This window comes from Poecilia reticulata, chromosome 9 (assembly GCF_904066995.2).
Source record: "Poecilia reticulata chromosome 9, P_reticulata-male-v2, whole genome shotgun sequence".
Lineage (NCBI taxonomy): Eukaryota > Metazoa > Chordata > Actinopteri > Cyprinodontiformes > Poeciliidae > Poecilia > Poecilia reticulata.
In genome coordinates, this window is record NC_088838.1 from 18091491 (window position 1) to 18113257 (window position 21767).

The 21767-nt window shown below is 39.1% G+C and overlaps 1 protein-coding gene across 2 annotated transcripts in view; it reads left to right on the plus strand.

Annotated features, from left to right (window-relative positions):
• The first annotated feature begins 4740 nt into the window (after positions 1-4740).
• The window catches only part of coro1ca (coronin, actin binding protein, 1Ca), a 33767-nt gene continuing 16740 nt past the window's right edge, over positions 4741-21767 (plus strand). The window contains exons 1-2 of one of the 2 annotated variants that reach the window (XM_008418669.3): positions 4741-6440; positions 17529-17725. In XM_008418669.3, coding sequence (XP_008416891.2) covers positions 4820-6440; positions 17529-17725 — 1818 coding nt within the window. In that variant the 5' untranslated portion in view covers positions 4741-4819. Of the gene's footprint in view, positions 6441-9471; positions 9619-17528; positions 17726-21767 lie in introns of those variants that run through there. The other variant, XM_008418670.3, reaches the window with a different exon arrangement.

Sequence of the window (21767 nt, forward strand, 5' to 3'; positions counted from 1 at the left end):
TGCGAAATCTGTGGTCATGATGTAAAAAAGGGTTAAAAAGGAAAAAAGTATGGGCCCCATACTGTAGCGTGAGGACCCTGAATTACATCATGGTGCCCTCATCTGTGTGTTTTGGCAGGGGGACCATTTTCTAACAGCCAGGTTACATAACATTTGGCTTTCCATTACTCTTTGCATGACATCAGTGAATTACTGAAGTTAAATGTGTCCTGGGTCTAAATGGCTGCAGTTCTGGATGCAACAGGGGACCGAAGAGGCAGAGATGTTGTTTAGTGCCGTTTGTTATGGAGTGCTGTGAACACCGGCATAAATCCTTCCCAAGACTGCATTTTAAATGGATGTCTGGAAATGCTGTGTGTACGTTGAAAAACATGCTGTAACCATCTAAGTTATTAACTGCAGGAGTATATTTAGCCTGCTTTTAATCAATAATCTTAAAATAACCCGGTTGCTTTAGTTAGCTTTACTCTAAATGAGGTGACCTCTCCAACTTTACAAGCGCAGAAACATTGGCTGGTGAAAACACTAATCACTCTGTCTAGGAACAAACAGTAGCCTTCAGCTTGGAGTCAATGGGTGTGGTCCAGCCCCTCTTCTCCTTCTGCCGGTGAATTCTTGGCCGTTGTGCTTGCACTTTTGTTTTATTATCCGACTCTGCATCCTGTTTTGGTCATTACTATAGAGACAGCAAGAAACAATAGGAACCCCCTGAGCTGTTTTTCAGATGATGTTCCGCCCAGGCTGCCTGCTAATGATTACAGAGACCCTAAAGGTGATAACATTTTACATAGTACCACATCTGACTGCCCAAGACGCCGTCAATTATGGCAACGCCTAATGTTACCCTCGAAATTAGGAATACGTTTCAAGAACTTCTCTATAAACACTGAAGGTGGAAGATATTTTCAACAAAAGACAAAATGAAATTTAAAAATGAAATGCATGACTCATCTGAAGCAAAAATGTGAAAATAAAGCTAATTTCCAACAGCGATGAGGTTGATATGCAAAATCACAATATTATTTCACACACCACAATCATTATTTCCTCTGGGTTGTGTTCACCTGTGAACCATGGAACTTATTTTTTTCATTTTCAATTTACTCCTTGACTTGAACTTTGAAAACAAACAATGCTTTCCAAAAGTATTCATACCTTTTAAACTTTTTGTCAAATTACAACCTTACATTCAATGTGCTCTTATCAGGATTTTATGAGAAAGACCAACACAACTTGAAGTAGAAGGAAGATGATGCTTTACAGGTTTTCAGCATTTATTATCAATAAAAAGTTAAGATATGTGGCATTTCCAACCCTTTTACTCTAATACTTCTATATTAATGCTAATAAATAAACACATGTAGAGAACAGTAATGAGAGTCTACCTGTGTGTAAGTTAATCACCATCCTTATTATAAAACACAGTGGAGGCAGTGTAGTACTGTGGGAATGTTTTTTTTTTCTCTACCTGAGACAGTGATCACTTAAATGTTTTACACAATGCTTTATTTCCTTTTTCATAGATAGCTGTCTATTACTACACACATTTAGAAGAGTGTTTTTAAAAGTGAAAGACAACCTTAAGGCATACAATCCCCAGTCCACTTCCCTGAACATCTCTTTCTGTGTCTTAGCCCTCATGAAGATGGGATTTTAAGTTAAACAACTTTCTCCTAGGTTTCTTCAGATAGCTGCGAGTTATACTACATGTCCAAGATTTCCTGATTGTGTTAGTCAAATGTGCAGTGACATCACATGGATGTAACATAAGGCTCCCATTGCTTGTGCCATTCGAGGGAGGACTGATCATCTCTAAACAACCAACAAAGAACACTGTGTCAGTCCTGAGGGAGAGCGCCATCGACTTTGCCCAGGAATCCTAACCGGTAAGTGTCAGCTGCTACGTATGAGCAGCGCTGTGTTGTCTTTATCATAACCTGAATCATATTTTTGTGGATGTTCTCTTATCACGGCTGATTGATTGAGCCAATAAAGCGATGTGGTTTGCAGATGCTAAAACTTTGGTTTGTGAGAGGTCGTTGGTTCCCTGGTGTTGAATTCCTGTTGCAGCAGCAGCAGCAGAGCACATGGTGATCAAATGATCTCTTCAAGGAGCTTGAGACGAAATAATGAACCAGTTGTTAGAGAGGAAGAATTTGCTTAAGGGAAGGAGTTCCCAACAAGTCGTAGAGTAGCTGAAAAACAACCAATAAAAGTTCATTCTTCTGCCCACTCACAGCAACTTCAACCCAAACTGAAGGAAAACAATACCGTGATGTCTTCTATGTTTTACTGCTATTCTGCTTTATTCTGTCTTTTGGGTGTTGTACCATGCATCTGGTTGTCAAATGGGGCTGTCAGATGAGAAGACAGCAGTCAGTCATATGTTTTCACACAAGCAGGGCATGAGCACACAGGCAGGAAACACACTCATGCTCCAGAATGATCATTGTTTATTGTGCTGTGCAATTTTCCCTGCTTACTGCTGCAGTTTTGTGATTGCAAACTCATTTAGCAATGAGACAATGTCATGGAAAAGTTTGCGTCCTCCTTCCAGCTCCCTATTCTGGTCAAGCTTCTTCATCATGAGCAGGAATTTAAAAAAAAATACCCAGATGTCTGAGTGGAATGCTTAGTGCTAATGTAATGACTTTAGTCAATATGCGTTGATTAAAAAAACTGTGACTGTTCCCTAAATGACATGTTGGTAAATCAGTCAAGATTTATGACAGTAAGACATGAGAATAGTGGTAGTCCTTGCATGAATGGCATCCTGGTTGAGTCCCCTTGTGCACCACCCCCTTGTTAAATCCGATCATATAAAATGCAGTTTATTTTCCTTGGAAAAAAAAAAACACTGAATAAGGAACTTACAATTACATATTTGAAGAATAAGAAACTGGGAGTCAGACTATGTTGCTGTACAATGCAGAGTACAGCAATATTTTATGCAGACAACACAGGGGGCGTCTACTCTCTGTTGACCAGACATACCAATAATACACAACAGAAAACTGGTTTAGAAAATCAAGTTTTGCTGTTTGAGCCATATCACCCAAATCAAAAATGACCACTGAATGTGAGAAACACGATTTAAGGTTTAATAAAAATGTTTCTGAAAGACTGTTACAAATTCAAGGAGGATATTAATTGGTTTAAATGTTGTCACTGAAAAATTGTAAGGAACCGGAGTCAGATGAAACAGTAACAATTAAGAGTTGACAAACCATCTCCTTGAAAACGTCTCTTGTGTGACAATGACTTGTTTAAAGCATGAACTGTACTATCCACTTAAGACCTAAACCTGCAGTATGTAACTTTTATAAAAAATATATATAGTCTATATTTATATATATTTTACACATTTCTTGAAACTGTTTCTATGTCATGACAACATGGTATGAGACAGATAACTTGTGAAACAAATTACCCATCGCTGCCTTATCCCAGGGCTAACAGTGCCAACTAGAAACAACCAATCAGAGTTAGAAGGAGGGCCATAATGCTGTCTATCTTGCTCATGTACGCACTTCTCAAACACACAGCCTTCTATTTTTTTCTGGAATGGCGAGTTATTTTTTTGCCATCAGCACATTTAGCAGTGTGTCAATGAGGGTGATTGACAGCACTAAGACACTCCTCCTGGCTTAGATTGGTTGTTTTTGAATTTCTTCAGATGGCAATAGCAGCACATAGGAGGTGGAGGAGATTGACCTTTTCACCAATCATTCTGTTACATGAGTTATGGTAGTTTAGTACATTTTAAAACAAGATCGTTTTGTTGCAAGGTAGCAGTGTCTTGTGTTGTTCTTTAGCACCCAAAAACAAGCAGGATCTAGGCAGAGTTATGATCAAAAGTGACACAAAAAGGAACGAATGTAAAAAAGGAAGAAGGGAAAATGTAGGTAATGGAGCCCAATGCACAAGGGAGGACAGATTACCAGAATAAAGCAGAAGAAAGATCTGCAGAGATAATCAAAAACTAAGAGTTAAATTCCTTGACCAAAATGACAAACCAAATCACAGAATTAATACAAAGTCTAAGTCACAAGGAAAACAAAACTTACATCTGCCATCTGGGTCAGAAAACTTCTCTAACCCCAAAAATTGGATTTAATTTTAGACTCAGTTCTGGATTAAAAACCAGCTGAATTCTGAACCTAGCATTTTGAGGACACGTTTTTCAAATAAGAACAGCTTGAGTAAAGCAGAGTAGGCAAGTAATCTACTCTGAAGTAGTATTTCAGGGCTTAAATTTAAAGCGCTTCCAGACATTTAGCATATGAGAGTACAATTCACTGCCTCTGTAGTCTAAGGGTAACCTTATTGTCCTTCTTTGCAGATCAATATGGGACAGAACCAGGATAAAATTGAAGGAGGAGAACAGGATATTGATGAGGACCTGGAAGAAACTAAGATATCTCAAGAATTTGGAGGCTTGAATACTCATTCTGGTGAGATCACAGAGGAAGAAAGTTCATGCGACGACGAGGATGGGAAAAAGTCAGATGAGCCAGACTGTTATCATCCGAATGAGAGGCCCGGCTATGAACCAACAATAACTTCCATTGAGAGGCACGAGTCTGAGAGTCAGTACACTGCAAGGGAGGTGAGACAGGGAGGGGCTGCAGAAAAGGAGGGCGGAGGTGAACAAGGAGGAGCAGGAGGCTGGACTGCTCCTCTGTCTCCACATGAGACCGAGGAGAACCCAGACAGTACCTCAGGAACAGACAGGCTTAAAACAACACACAGATTATCTAAAATTAACAAAAGAAAGAGGAAAACTGCAGACCACCTTCGAGCATCTGCAAAGGCCAGGATGGAGCAACAGGCGGAGGAAACTTCCACACAAAAAGATGACAAATCGGAGGATGCAAGCTCTTTTGGACACTGTGAGCAAGACTCTATGATGCTGAAGAAGTGCACATATGGAGCTCATACAGGAAGTGAGTCACTACTTGCTGTGGACCTGAATGAAATTATTAGAGCTGAAGCTGGAAATGAGGAAATTAAGCTCTGCAAAGGAACAGTCGGCGGTTTAACTGAGAGGAAGGAACCGCCTCCAGCTCAGCCCCCACATCCTTTGGAAAACACTCTCCAGAAAGAGTCTTTATTGTACATGAGTGATACCATTCAAAGGGGAGCCTCAAAGGAGAAAACAGACATCAATGAAAAAGAAGTAACACTAAAATATGTTTTGGGTGACTGCTCCTTAGCCAGGCCAAAGGTGACTAATGTGTGTGAGCAGGAGACAGAGATGCAGCCGTCACTCCTTGACACAGCTGAAACTAATGATGCAATAACGTCAGAGTCAGCACCAACTGCAGCCTTGGATACTGAGCCGAGCTCTATTCTGGAGAAGCTCCTGAAGAGAAACAAAACAGAGGCAACTCCATCTCTGGATAAAATTAAAGAGGTTCATATCGACACAACAGAAGATCCTGTTAATGAGGAGATGATCCTTAATAGCACAGCAGCAGCAGCAGCATTCAGCAGCTGGAACAATCAGCCTGCAGGTGACACAAAAATGACTCTGAGCAAACAACCTGAACCAAATCCTGCATTAAAAGATTCCCACAATGTGAAGATGGATGTGAAACAGACTGTGGCGGCTCAAAATACAACCTCAGATTCAGTTTGTTTTCTGCCTGCAGCCAGCAGTGATGCTACGTGTGATAGCTCACCAACTGAATCACATTACCCAGGAGCTGAGAACTTCGATTCAACAGACAATTCAGTGAAAGCAGATGCTGAGATAAGGTCAAACACGGGCCCCCCTGAGAGCATGTCTTCAAACAGCCCGCAATCAGCTGTTTTACACGAGACAACATCATGTGAGCAGAGTGGTGTGGTTGTTGAGGAATCCAAACCTTCCTCGGCCCAGTCAACAGAGTGCGGTGGGGAAATTAACTCCTCTAAGAAACTTAATGAGGAGAAGGCTGATGCCAATGGAGAACCTTCAGCAGTTAAGAGTGAAACCAAAACCAAAACATCTGCCTCTGATGGGGCAGATGCTCTGTTAGGAGACAGGCAGGTGGCAAAAGAGGGTCCTGAAGATGTGGCTGCACCACCTGCTGATGCTGGTGCACCTATGGTGGTGGATGGGTTGGTTATCACACAAGAAATCTGCCAGATCCCAGCCAGCACACAACCAGATCGCAACTCAGGAAATGTTCTAGCCGAGGGAACTGAGAGAGATGGGGTCTCAATGAGAGGCAAGTCCCAGAGCCCACCAAGACCCAGGCCTGTTTCTGACCTCATAAAAGAGACGATTCAGCTTCACGAGAAATTGCAGCACCATGACCGACCCAAACCAGCAGAAGTTAAGTCTGCTGAGGAGCTGGCCCAATCCGTGAAGGTGGCGCAGATGAAAGCAGCTTTTGATTCGCCTCAAAAAACCCCAGACAAGGCAATTGAGAGGAAGCCATCAGTGAGGAGAGGTAAGAGAATCCACATTATGGTGACCACCATCACCATGCAGTGAAGGGAAAAGGTATATTTTCAACCTTAACAGGTGTGTCTTGTTTTGAATTTTTGTTCTGTTGCATTTAGATGCTTAAGTTCATCACATTTTAATATCACACAAAGTTAGCCAGGGTAGATGCAGATTATAGTTTTTAAAGTATAATTGAAATTAATTATTTAAACTATTTTTAAATATCCGTTGCTCCCTAAACCTTTGGTTGCTCAACTCATGGCAGAAAGAAATGCCAACAGTTCTGATAAAAAAGCCTTTTAGCAAAAAAAAAAAAAAAACACAATTTTTATTGCCAAAAGATGGATTTAGGCAAAAAAGCACAAAAAAAAAAAAAAACACTTTGAAGAGATAGCTCCACTTTTCTTTCCTCAATGGTTTTATTTGAGCCATTTTCAAAGGTTTTTAGGCAACAACAGCCTGTTTAAGGTAATTAAACAGTGTTGTGGAATTATATTTTGGACCAAACTTTGACTAGGCCACTCCAAAATCTTTATTTGTTTATTTTGGGGCCTGTCTGAAGTGGACTTGCGAGTGTGTTTTGGACCATGTTCTTGTGGCATAACCCAAGTGGGCTTGAGCTTATGGCCCCAATTGAAAGTCTGGCATTCTTCTTCAGGATTTTCTGAAGCAGAATTTTTTTTTTCATGAATGACTGGTTATTGTCCAGGTCCTGAAGCAGCAAAGCAACTCCAGACTACAAAAATCTATTTTTACTGTCAATGTTATGCTCGTTTTCTGTCATATTATGTAAACTCTCAGATGTAACAGGTCGCACATCTTCCATAAAACTTCAGAATCAAAAATATGTTTCTTGGCAATTGTGAGACAATCAGTGAGCAGTGTTGTTGGCCTTGTAGCTCTGACTTTGTTGAATCATGGACACTAACTATAACTGAGACACTAACTATAACTGAGACATGTGAAGTCTACAGAGTTGTTCTGAATGTTTTGTAGCCTCCTGGATGAATAATTAATGCAAGCTGGTCACTCCTGAGAAGGTACACCCCATTCCATGTTTTCTGCATGTGTGGATGGTGTTTCTTTTTGTGGTTCACTGAAGTTCCAAGCTTTAGAAATGGCTTCATGGTCATTTCCAGGCTAATAAATTTTTTTTTTCTCATCTGCTTTGGAATATCTTCATATCTGAGCATGAGGAGTCGTGTTTTGACACATTGCAGCTTTATTCTTGTTTTCAGCCTGGTATTTTAGGTAAGGGGTGTCCAACTCTAGTCAGTCAAAGACACTGGCTTGAACTGGACTTGGGCAACCCTGACTTAAGGTATTTCTTTATTCTACATTCAGTATAATCAGTCCTGGATGTGTCTTCTAAAATCAAACTCTGGCTTATTTTCATCAAGCTGGGCTGATTTGATTTTTATTTTTTTTAATGTAATAAATGTAACCATTATTTAAAAACTGATTTTGGTATTTGCCCAGATTATTATTTTTGTCTAATATTTCAATTGTATTAACTGAAACGGTAGGAAAACTCCAAGGGGTCAAATACTTTTCACAGTGCTTTTCTGAACATAATGATCTCAAACTCTCAGTTTTAAACTCTTTAAGTTAGGAATTTCCCTGAATTTCCCTATCCATTGGATTTAGGCTTTTCATTTACTCCTCTCTCTTCATATGATCACACTGATCACATTGATGCCAAGGAAAGTACCTACTTTAGGACGTCCAGGACAACAAATACATTAATAGCTGGACAAAAGGTCTGCTTTCTCTGTTTATGAAATGTAAATGGCTTGGTTCCCAGGCTGACCACAATCTCATACATCACCTTCCCAGCTAAAATGAAGGAAGTTAATGAAAACAGATGTTGGATCTGCTTCACTCTGAATTAGCAGAATAGCGCCATCTTGTGGGGCAATTTTGCCCTCAATAGAAAAGAGTTTTTTCAAGAGATTTAAACTCTTCTTATCATACCAGGTGATTTGTTGAATAAATAATAACATATGTGCTGTTGCTTTGCTTTTTTCTTACTGGAAACAATCCATGACCAAAATATAAATTTATTTATCTCTGTTGGAACTCCATTACTTTTTACAATAGAGCAATAAAGTCATCTGCATGACATCATATATGATTATTATATTTAAAGGTTTTATATTTAAACATGCAGAAAATATAATAATTCAAAATTACAAGGAAACCACAATGTGGATCCCATGGCACATAATTGCATGGGAATATTGTTTGTCAATAATATGCATTTGTCAGTTAATTTAAGAAAGAACTGCAAATTTCATTGAACAGATAGTTTTTTTTTTCTTTCAGCCCAATTGGTTGGTCTCCATAACTGATAATTTTTTTTTTTAAATGTCATCTTCTGCCTGCATCCCCTTAATTTGCGAGTTTTATAGCTACGAATTCTCATATACCACTCAGAAATGTTTCTCTTACTGGGCAGAATTCGAGTAGACACTTTTTAAAGTATGATTTGTTTAAAATCATGTAAATAAAGAAGAAAAAACTAAAGTAGCCCCAACTTTGACTGTATGTGACGTCATCAAACGCGTGCTTGGAAAGTTTGCCTTTGGTTGTTTTTATTGTGAACAATTCACAACAAAATAGCAGAACAAAGAAAAACTGACCATGACAGGCTGTTCTATCATGTGGCAAACTATACCTAAATTGAGTTTTGTAAATTTTACACTAAACAGTGTCGATCAGTTTATATCTTACAGAGTCTGTCGGTTAATATTATTAGTATCTATGTACGAGATACATTCATAGTAATTAAGTATCGAAGGATCTAGAAGCGATAATGAGAGATGAGACGTTGGGGAGCCAAAAAGGTCGGCTCTTGTAAAACTGAGCAAAATGTTCCGGCTCCCGGAAAAGAGCCGCAATTTCCATCACGACAGGAAAAAAAGAGAGAGCGTGAACTCCGATCCCTTCAATACATAATGTCACTGATTGGCTGATGAAGCTGTCTGTCAAAGAAAATTGGGAACAACATGACTCCTTATAAGGAGTGATGGGGCGGGGCTTATGACACAGAGGCGAAAGAGCACAGAACGCCTTGTTGTGTCAGCAGCGGCTCCGGTAGAGGGAGGAATAAAGTGGGATTCGCGTTTGGCTGTGTTCTATCAATTCCCGTTCAGGAATACCTTTATTTCCCCTCTAGGAAGGTGGGTAATATATTGTTTGCTTTGTTTTAGTGTTTTTGTATGTGCATTTTTATCTTGCATTGGTACTAGTGCTCTTCTTTTCCTCCATCTAACCACAGCAGTCCAGACAGGAAAGTGCATGCGCTAGCTAAAATGAATCAGGATAGTCGGTTTAATGGGAATTGTTTCTTAGCTAGCGGCGGCCTTTAAAACAGCTATCAACCGACATCTTTGAGAAGTTCCCAATCAAAAGGCAAATGGATTACATGTCTAGGTGCAATGTTTGTGCTCCTTTTGCCAACTCCTGAAGCTGAAATGTGCTGTAGTTCGTTATTGAGCGGGGTGGGGTAGGCTAACCGTAGTGCGGCAGCAAAACTTATCTCCGGAACGATATATCCACACACAGACCGAGGTGCAGTCAGTACAACCGCGCCCTGGCCCCTGGCTTTCTCTCCTAACTGAACAATAGCTTCTCCATACAGAAATATGCAGTGGTTAACTCTTGTATTTTCCGCAGACCGTTAGAATGAAATCGGATATCCTCAGTAAAATGTCTCCGTCGAGATGCGTAATTCGGACTTGACCCATTAACATCATGGTTTATGAGAGAAAAGAGGGAAAAAAGGTGAGGGTGACCGACTTCACGGCTGCTTTCCCAGCTGGATACAAACACTACATCCTCCACCGGTTCTGCTTCTTTTAGCTATCACAGGTGGAGAATTGTTGGTGTGAAATCCTTTGGGGTCGGTCTGTCTTAATCTCGCTCACTGAGGACAGACAAGGGAAATATCTTGAGTTTGCGTCTCGGTGAATTCCTGATTATTTTTGGGGGAGTTCAAGTCAGCGGTAGTTTTCTGAAACGAGCCCAATCAGAAGTGATGCATTTAATTTTAAGTATCTTAATGTGATCAAATCAAGCTAAGATGATATGTCATTAAATTGTTCACGTTTTTATACTCATTCTTGACCAGTTTAATTATTTTATATTTATTTTGTTTCAGATGTACAATTAGAATAAGTGGCTGACGCAACATAATTAGTCCCTGGAGTCAAAGTATTCTGATTCTCCAAAAATTTATGGTGGGAAATTAATTCACCTGTAAGGTGTTGGATGAATGAATGAACGAATGAATGAATGGCCTAGCAGTCGTAAATTCTTTAGTGAAGTATGTCATACTCTTCATTTTTTTGCACGTTTCTTGTCCACAAATGTAGGATAGTTTAGTCTGTAACAATTGGTTAGTCTGCCAGAAAAATATACATTTGCCCTCTTAGCCGAAATGGGTTACTACTCTCTCCGGTATTAATCTAACCCTTCTCGAACGTTGCTGTGAGTCTCAACGGAGGTGAAGGCTGACCGAGAGGGCACCCAGGGGTCAACAGTAGTACAGCTGTGTTTGGATATGTTAGCTGTCTCAGACACGGCAGCCTCCGCTGGTTATGGTGCGGCACGAAGCCTTTAGAAGTGCACAACCTGTCTTCCTATGGCTTTGTGGACTGAGGAAGTGGGTCAGGAAGCGGAGGCAAACCAAGCAGAAGATGTAATGGAGGGCTTGGTCCTGTGAACTGCAGCATGGTGTGAGGGCTGGGGTTAATTTTTGAACGCATTTAAGAATTGACATGTTGCCGATGTGGTCATATTTACAGTGTGTAAAAAAAAAAAAAAAAAAAAGATTAAAAAAAAATAATTGCATAACAAGGCACTTTATTAAAACCACAAAACCTCTGTCTGCTAGAACATGTTCTTTGGAAAGAACTGACTTGTCTCGTCATAGATTACATTCCTCTGACATGTATGACATACCTCAGGTGGTGTCCAGTCTTGTCTGATTTTATCTCGACTATGTTTTCAAGAAGAACATTAAATGGAGGAAATATTATTCAAAATGCAATGTTAATGTTGCATGATGTGCTTTTTTTTTTTTTTTAAATCAATAGAGATTTCTTTTGGGGTTTTTAAGCACAACTGAACAGGCTCAGCTGCTGTTTCCTGTTAAAAACTTGTAGATTAGGTGGATCTTAATCTGCTAAGTTTTTTTTTTTTTACCCAGCTTGCAGAAGATGAAACTTTGTATCAAAATATTTGCACTACTAAAAGATACAGCTACAAGATGCATCAGTGTGTCCAATAAATCAACTGCTTGGATGAAATATTTGGAATGTTGTATTATTTGGGCTGCAATGTTTTAAAACTCTAATTGCTAATAATATCCACTTGGATGGTCCATTACTGTCACGTCTGAAATGGATTTCAGTGACAAAGATCCTAAAGTTGACAAAATGGTGGGGACATCAGTAATTGTGTGAATGTGGGTTAATAGCAATCGGTGTCATCGTTGCATTTTTCAGCAATATTTTTCTAAATATTATGCAGCCGGTTTCAGAACTACTCAGGAGAACATGGCTGCATTTAAGCTAATCTGTTAATCTATTTTTTTTTTATTCCACTGTTGAACATGTTATTGGACTGGTTATAGTTTCTTTATTTTTTTTAATGACCCTTGACTGACAATTTTTACAGCGTGTGTGTTGTTTTAATGCAGTCGTATTGTCCAGGACATCCTGGTAAATGAGATTTATAATTACAATGGGTCTTTCCTGATGTAAATGTAGACGATATTTTTGTCACTAAATGAACCGTAGGTATTTACATGTTTGACACAATGTCTCTTTAGTGAAGCATAGAGACTATGCTGCATTGTGAATGGCTGAATCATCTCTGATTCTTGTCTTCTTTCAAGCCTAACAGTTCAGGCAGGTGCAAAATCATTTCTTGCATTGTCGTCTCCCACCAAAACCAGTGACATGTGTTGAAACGGAGTGCTGTTTTGTGCATAATTCATTAGGGGAAGGGGGAAGTGGCTGATCAGGAAGAGGAGGCGACTGCTTTGTCCTCAGGACTTTTTTTTTCTTAGGATCTAAGCTGTAAGCAGGCAGATGTTCTACTTACGTGGCTTTTCATACAGTTGCAACTTGATACATGTGCGCACACTGTTGCTGGCAAAAAAACAGGACCTTTCCCTGTTTTTGATTGGTTTTGCATTACTATAAGTGATCTTTGTAAACCGGGACTTAAGTAGGATAAGAAGTTTAAGATTTAGTTTTAAGTCTCTCAATGCAGAAAGTTGAAGTGAGAAAGGAGGCAGTTGAGCTTAAACCATAGTCGGTTTCACACTAAACTTCCAGACTTTATCTAGTTCATTTTTCTATGTCTGAACCAAAGGAGTCTGTTATTCCTGTTCAAGAAAGAGGAAGTTAAGAGCTGAAAATGTTGTATTTGTAAATATTAGATCAAGTTTCTGAAGAACTGGCAACTCGTCTGCTGTATAACCCGTTTATAGCCCAGCAACAAGGCTTTCCCCGGTGGAGTGCATATTGGAAAAAGAGGTGATGGATAAAGTATTGGAAATATTTCGGACTGGTTGTTGCCTGACTTGTCAGTATGGTACTCTATCACAGTCATGTGGCGTTGAGCAGAGCTGGAAAAAAAAAAAAAGTTCCTTATCTGCGATTCAGTGGAATCTGACTGGAATCTGGCTTCCAGAGCGGCCTGTGGCCTCACTTACAGGAAGAGGATTTAGCTGCCAGTTATCTGTGGTCTTGGTAACAAAAGGCAAAGAACAGACACAGTGTGGAGCGCTCTGAGGTGGCATCACGGAAGTGTGTGTTATGACAGGGGAAGCCAAGTGTGGGTAAAATAGGTCTGTAAGCATTTTTAAGAAAGGACTCAAAAAAGATGAACGTAAAACACTTCCAGATTTTTGCTGCTGTTGTCAGCCGGATGCAACTCAGACTTGGGGGATTGTGACATATTTCTTTGTATTTATTAGATCAGCTTAATCAATGTACATTATCTGGTTTAATTTAATATTGAGCTTCCCTGTGCTTTCAGAGAAATTACTTGTCTGTGTTATATCTGCAAATCCACTTGTGAGCCATTGCATTCTAGTTTAAGAATACAATTTTAAAGAGTTGATTTTTGTGAACTTTTTGCATTTTTAACTAAAGCAATGTCTTAAGTGCTCATATTAAAGCACTTGGCAATGTTTATAGAAGTTGCAAACAATTTTCCTTAATACATTGTGAGTGCTTCTTTGTAGAGTGCATGAATAAACAGCAAGGACATGGAAAATGTCATCAGTGAAGTTTGATTGTTTTCGTCTTGAATAAAGAAGACTAAACATTACTATAGCTAGGATTTTTAAAATGTGATTCTTCTGGATTTTTATGCATTGTGTTCAGCCCCCTTTACAAGTGTAACTGGAATAAAATCTGAAATGCTTTTCTTGCAATAACTTTAAAAATGGCAGCAGTAATAACATCTTCAATGTAACAAAAATACTATAGCGTACTAGACATTTGCTGGTATGCCTTAGGTTTGTCTTAAAAAATACCATGTTATCAAATCAATGACATAAAAATAGATTGCAGAATATTTTTGCTTTCCGGTAACACAAGCCTAACAAGTTGATGTTGGTTAAGTTATTTTCTTTGGTAGACGTCCTCCTGCTGATTGCTTGACAAACATGCCACTCATAGCTTGGCAGCTGTAGTTTTAAAACAGAAATTGTGCTGCTGTTTTAGATTTCACACCTGCTTTTCATTATCAAAACTATTTTCAGACTGATGAGAATTTGTCTCGATTGTAACAGAGTTGAAAGTGTTGCGTATATAGACTTTCTGCATCCTGCTGACTAGCAGTTGGCAGCAACGATTGGGGGAGGAGCTATACTGGATTACTTATAGCTAACTCCAGTTACTCTACTGGTTTTTCTGGCAAATGTATTTTAAAGACTTTTTAATAAGTTTGTTTTTAAGCAGCACATATCTTCAGCAAAGGTTGCAGCAAATATGTTCCGACACTAAGCTTGTGCTCTAGATCTGTACTTTAAGGTTTGATTAAACTTAAAGTACAGTAAAAGGACGAAATATTGTCAAACTTGGCTTTTCTATGCTCAGTTGGGTGATAATTCATTACTAAAATGCTTTGCAACTCAAGGAACAGAAACGGCTGTTGCACTTTAAATGTTAAAAGGACTAATATTTTGCTACGCTGGCTAAACAAAAAGAACTAGACTAGCAAAGCAGAGACGGAAGTAAAACCTTATTATTTTTTTTACATTTGAATTTACTTCTGTTAAGAATTTAGCTGAACAAAGTTTTCAGTGTTTTAAACAAACAAATGCTAGACATCTGATGCAGTGAGAAACTTCATGTCTCCACTGTAGGATCTTTAATACACACCCGTCTTCTCTTACTGAAAACACAGTAAGGACTACCACTGCTGCAAAAGCTTTTAAAAAATGTGTTCAGGTATCACACGGTGTCCTCAGGGATTCTTATATATATATATATATATATATATATATATATATATATACACACACACGAAAGACCAAAACTTTTAGCTGTTGGGCTAATTTTTGAAAACCCTACAGAAGACAAACATCAGAAATTGCAAGGAGGAAAAACATAGATTGAGGTGAATATGCAGCTGCTTTTATGACATAACTTGGTAATAGATTGAGCTCCAGCTATATAGGAATGGTCAAATTAAAATAATTTCATTATTAAGCTTTTAACTTTTCTAATGTATTATTACACAGTCACATTTTTGATTTACTATGTTGGTTCATCTATAGTTTACACACAGTTTTCAGCGTAGTCTTGCTAGAGGACTGGTACTTGTGTCCTGTGGCCATTGGGGCAAGAGGCAAGGGACATCCCTGACAGGTCAGTCTTCATTCACAGGTCAACATGAAGACACCGGATCAGCAACCATGTGCATACACACTTACTCATAAGATCAATTTAGAGAGACCATTTAGCCTGACATGCATGTTTTTCCAACACTGGCAGGAAACCAGAGTATCCATATTTGCTCTGGAGGAGGGCTGCTAAAAGAAGGAAGCTAGAGCATGTTAGAGTCTTTATGAAAAATTTTACTTCAGATAAATGGACAGATCACCTCACTCTCTTGAATTTATTTTTAAGCCATTTTTTTGCCTTTTGGAGGTCATATTGTTGTTTTAACTTTGTCTGTACCAAAAGTTTTTTAGCTCGTTGACCTCTGGTCTGGTGGTAGATGTACCTATTTTTGTAATTCCTTTTTTGTTCCTCTTTTTGTTCTTTCGATCCTCTGGATCACACATCTGTGGAAGTTGTAAGCGTTGCATTGAATGATTTGCTGACGTCCTGTAAAACTCTAACCGCCTCCCACTTTGGAAACTGAAGGCCAGTTTTTCCTGTCTCACCAGCTCTGGTTTAGTTGAGCTGCACGTTTAACAGTTGCTTTTCAAAGGAACCTGAAAACATTTCTTGCTTCATACAACGGGTGCAGAGAGAAATGAGTTCCAGGGAAACAACAGAAAAGAAATTAAGTTATCTATATTTAAAAATCCTTCCCAGTGAGACGTTTTTTTCCTTTATCCCCGTCTCAAGCCTCCTGGGTACTGTGTCACACCAGCATTCACCATAATCTGATCTGAAGGCAGTTGTGCCATCACATCTCATTTCTTTAATGCAGGCACCAACATGTTGTCTCTTGTCAAAAATGTCCTCAGGTCAGTGTTATTTCCTTACACCATTTCACCTTCGTTGAGCAGAATGACGTCTGACTTCCTTGGAGCTGCCTTGTGTACGTGTGCAGACATTCCTGACGATCAGGCCACACAGTCAACGCGACAGTCAGCAGATTTCATGTTGGATACATGAGAGAAACGGTTTATAAATGATCAGAATGCATTTATGTTTACTTTTTCACTTGTTTTGATGCATTACTGACCTGTGTGTTAGCTAATTGTGCAGTTTGGGTTAAAAGGTGCTTCTAGCCCGCGTTTTATGTTGTATAAGTGGATATTGGTGTAAGCAAACAAGCCCCACCCCGCACTATTGCTTGATTACCATCCCACATGACTTTTGTTTTATGGCAGCGTTTGGTCACTCCTCTCTTTTAGCAGAATCAACACGCTTCTTGTGTTGCAATTCTTGTTTTGTGTCAGAAAACGATTCACCGAGCTTAAATCACATTCTTTATCTCTCCTCATTGCTGATTCTTTTCTTTTTTGTCTGCATGTACGCACACAATGGGAAAACCACCTGCAAAACATGTCCCACATCCTGTGGGTTGTTTTGGTCGTGGTGACTCAGCCTGGAAATGCGTTTGTGGGGCGTATCAAAGAAAATTTTCAAAATAAGACGCGAGGAGCTTTTGAAAGTGATTTATGGAAGTTGTCTCTGTAGGTTGTAGGTGAAGTCGGACCTGGTTTTTTTCCCCCCTTTTTTTTCCTTTTTAATCTGATGTTGGCCAGCTTTTCCATTATCTTTGGAAGTGGTGTGTTATTGTAGAGAGAGCTATGGGACCCGATCCTCTGAATGAGCATGTTTTCCAAAGCTCTTGTCTGCCAGCAGATTTTTGTCTTGGTGAGGATTTTCCTTGAAACAACCACAAAGTCTGTTTTTGTTTGGGTTGGGTATGGCATATCCTCCTCTGGAAGTGGACCTTTCTGTCCTGTTCCACTGATAAACGTTCTTGTTTAATATTTGACCTATTAGAAGATGGGACCCTAAAATAACTAAGAAACCTGTATAAAGGCTTTAAGATATTACACTTTTTTCCCCATAAAATATATGTACAGTTTACATAACATTGGCTTGCTTTCAGCTGTCAAAATAACCAGTGATAATGTTTTTTAAAAAACCACAAACACACAGTAACCTAACACATCTACAAACATGTTACTTTCAAGTGAAAGAAATGCTTTCAGTTTGCAGTAAGGAGTTCACCGAAGTTTGAACGTCTTAAATATTTCACTCTCCTCACTACAACTCTGCTGAATTTTGTTGCTTTTCTTTATATTCATTCATTTCAGCAAAGCGAGCCTTAATTTTCCAGATGTTGCATGTAACTTTTTTTCTTTCTCCCCCTGCAGATATGAGACGAGTTGTACGACAGAGCAAATTCCGTCATATCTTTGGCCAGGCAGTGAAGTATGACCAATGCTACGATGACATTCGGGTCTCAAGGGTCACATGGGACAGCTCCTTCTGTGCAGTCAACCCCAAGTTTGTTGCCATAATTATTGAGGCCAGCGGCGGTGGAGCTTTTCTCGTTCTCCCTCTTCATAAGGTAAGTTTTCGATAATTTAGAGAATGTTTGTTTTTACTGTACATGCGGCGCTGGAAGAAGATGGAGAGATCCAGATTAGCTGATAAGTTTTTTTTTTTTGTTTTGTTTTTTTTTTTGCTTAAAGCTTGATTTCTGGCTCGACAGTAGATTATAGATCATACCTTCGTTCTGAGATTTTTGGAAGGGTTAAGACATTTTACATGCTTCATGAAAGACGGAGCTTGTTGAAAGCTAAAAAGGCTGAAACTGAGCAACTCTGTGCTCGTCTAATCAGCCTTTAACTTGTGCTTTATTTTGCAGCCTGTACGTCTTAATTTGTCACAGAAAATATGGTTTTCTTTTTCCAACATGAATTTTCAAACCCTCACTGATGAAGAAACTCTCAACTTCAAGTCTCCTTTCCTCTCTAAGTGCCCTGTTAGGACTTGTGCTGATCAATGACTATTTATTCATTTATTTATTTATTTATTTATTTATTTTTCCCAGTGCATCATTATCTTTAGCTTAAAGAAGTCCTGTTGTCCTGTTGGTGTTACATACATATGATTACTTTATTGTCAAGTTAAATTGAACGCATATTTGGATGAATGCAAAATTAACATGAAATATCTGGTTTTATTTTAAAGGGATGCACTGGTTTAGTTTCCACTTTTTTAAAATAAAACAAATGGTCATTTGTAGCGAGCATTACCTCGTTTCTGCTGAACCATCCAGTCGGTGTATTCTGGGATTAATATTTACCAGCAGGCTGCTTGACACGCCCTTATGTGTAAACCTGAAACTACTCCAGAGCTCTGAAGTTAACAGTGTCCTGATTCTTTTCTCCATATAAGGAATCATTCCTAAGATTTAAGACTTTTGTTGGGCAAGACTGCTTTTATAGAGCGTCTTGATGTAAACAAAGTAACTGAGTGTACTTGCTTTTTGTCTTTAAATGTGCTGTCATAATGGGATTAATTAATGTGTGGCAGAGGTTAAACCACATCTTAAACCAGCCTCTGTTCTACTTAAAAGCAAAAAAGCCCAAACCCTTAGATCGGAGTTTTTCAACCACTGTGCCGCGGCACACTAGTGTACCGTGAGTGATCGTCAGGCGTGCCGTGGAAATTATCCAATTTCACCTACCGTATTTTCCAGACTATAAGACGCTACTTTTTTTTCTAAGCTTTGAACCATGTGGCTTATAGCCCGGTGTGGTTTTTTGGTGGATATTTCTTCGACCACCAGGGGGCTTTTCAGCAGGAAGTGAATCATTGGAAGTCAAAATTAGAAATCAAAGAAGAACGCGCTAATTTTCAATTAGAACAAGCACATGCTAGCAGCAGGCACGACAGAGGAATGTTTTCAAACTCATATGATGCAGCTTCTAAGTTGAGGAGTTTCGATCTGGCAGTACAGGAGGGAAATGGAGCCGCTGCACGTAAACTCGGCGTGAACAAAATCGGATTTGTTGACGGAGAACTGCGTCCTTAATATAACCTGCAGTTATTAGGACTCAGCCCTCTGCTTCCCTCTGCTGGGTCCTTATGGGAAACCGAGAGCGTCGGAGTTACCAGCGGCCTGTAGCCCGGTGCGGCTGATGTATATATGTTTCCAGAGGGGAGGGAGGTTTCAAAAAATTTGAAGGGTTATATATGGTGCACACATAGTCCGGAAAATACGGTAATTGGTCTTAAAAGATTTTTTGAAAACGAATTATCTACAAATAATTAATTCGTAATAATTAATTCTTTAATTAATTCAAAGATGCAAATTATCTGCCATCTTTGACTTTGAGTGTCTTTGCTGTAGTAGTGACTAGCAGCGTAATCATGTAATTTTATTATCACAGTAGTACAGAGCATTTTACATTAAAACGAGAATTAGTGATTCATGAATGTTACCATCACACACGACAGTGTTGTGGCACTGTTCAGGTGTATTTTTGAAGTGGACATGTTAAGTGCAATTTGAAATAAGAAATGTAAAATATGATAATTTTTTGTGTTTGATTCTTATTCAAGACATTTTGATAAGAATGATTATACATGTAATATAGGCGGCTACAGAGTATCTTTGTTTACATTTTTGGTTGGTGGTGTGCCTCGTGATTTTTTCAATTGAAACAACGTACCTTGGCTCAAAAAAGGTTGAAAAACACCAAATTAGATGTCATCATAGTTAATGGCAGTTAACTGTTTAGCCTCTCGTTTCTTTTCAGCAGAGGCAGACACTGGCGAGGTGGCAGGTTCTAACACTATGAGCGACATAAGCACTGCAATCTGTTGACAGATCTGCCCAAAGTCTGTAATTAGTGTACAGTGGTACTCTGCCATGTCATATGAGAAGGATCTGGCATGGGAACTGGATCCTCAGGGCTGTCATCGCACAGCTTACACCTCTCAGCACCTCATTCAATGTAGGGCTTGTGCTGGAGGTGGGCTGTTTGGCTCAGGGCTTTCACGTTCCTGCTGCCCTTCCTTCTGCGTCTATCTTTGTGTGAGCTGCCCTCTGCATGCCATGTGAATGCACAGCGGTGGTGCAGCCAGAGAACAAACTCTGCTTTCCCGACTACATCTGCTGCTGAAGAAAACCCCGGGCAATTACCTCAAATCGGACAGTGGGAAGAACGGATACATTTTCAGACCGCCTTGCATTTAGGTTGATGGGGTTGAACTTGAAAGACCAGTCCTTCAGCTGTAGCGTTTGACCTATTCATTGAGAAACTGGAGCTGAAAGGGAACACTATCTTTCAGAAGAACTTTGTATGTATTCTGTGACTTGAGACATTTTGCAGAGTACAGCAAATGAGCCGGGTTCACAATTTGGCTAGTGAAAAGGTTTTACCAACTTGAATGCTTTTTTTTTTTTTTTTCCCCTGGATGTAGATTGCCTTTTTTAATTTATTTTTTTCTTTAGATCATTTCAGCCTTTTATCATTGTATAATTCTTAAATAGGTTTCTGAATTATAAAAAGTTTGTTGACAAAAATAAAACTATGTAGTGTCAGGAGGCTGTACAGCTCTCAGAAGTGGGACAAAAACTGTTCCTGCAAACAGTAGAAACGGTGAATTACTCTTGTAAACCTGGACTCTGTGTGTGTTATGTTCCAATAAACCAAAAGTTCATTTCAGGAAACCAGAATTTCATAAAAAATTTACATTTAAGTAATTCATTTTATATGGATCCACTGCACATTATCCTGCCAATACCAAGAATGATCTTCTACAAGTGTTGATGCTGTGACATTTTTTACAGCTACAAGCTCATTTTTACATATTTTATTACAGTGGTCATGTTTTAACTTCCTTGATTAGGACAAAACTAATAACTAAATGGAAATTCACCCTTATAAAAATAGAAAATGTAAGTCACTTCCTTGTTTGCAAAACGTATTTTTGTACTGTTAACAAAACTACACAGCAGCAACCCCGTACAATTTCTGTGTGTATGTGTACATTTTAAGTGATGAACTGCAGCAGCAGGGTAGTCTGTTATGTCTGATTAATTTTTTTTTTACCCCCACATCGGTGGATTCGATCAGCCTGTGGTTGTGATGAGGTCCCTTCAGGAAGTTGCAATGTTGCGATCGCAACTATTGACACAAATTTACTTTTCATTTGCAAATTTTGTGCGAACATACAATTTTCGCCATCTCTTGTGCAAATCTGACCAATCACCTTAATAGTTTCTGTGTTTCCTTCTTTTCTGACTAATCACTGCAACTCAGCTAAATTTTAACCGGGTAGATAATTTCTGATTTAATTTCCTGTTTCACAACGCACCGCGAGCCACGCGTTCACAGGCTGACGCAGGTTATACCTGTGGAACTGATCAGCGAAGGGAGAGCTCCAGGGTCTGTCATGTTCAACTAGCCAGAGTCAAAAAGCACAAAAGACTTCGCCGTTTTCTTCCAAACAAACTGTAAGCTGAGTAATGCTGCTACATGCAGCAAATGTTGGCTAAATCATTAATCAATTTTAGTTTATAATATTAAGCTGGTTAAGAAGAATACTAATGTTATCTATTTTACACTCCTTGCTTCTTAATGCCAGGAATAAAC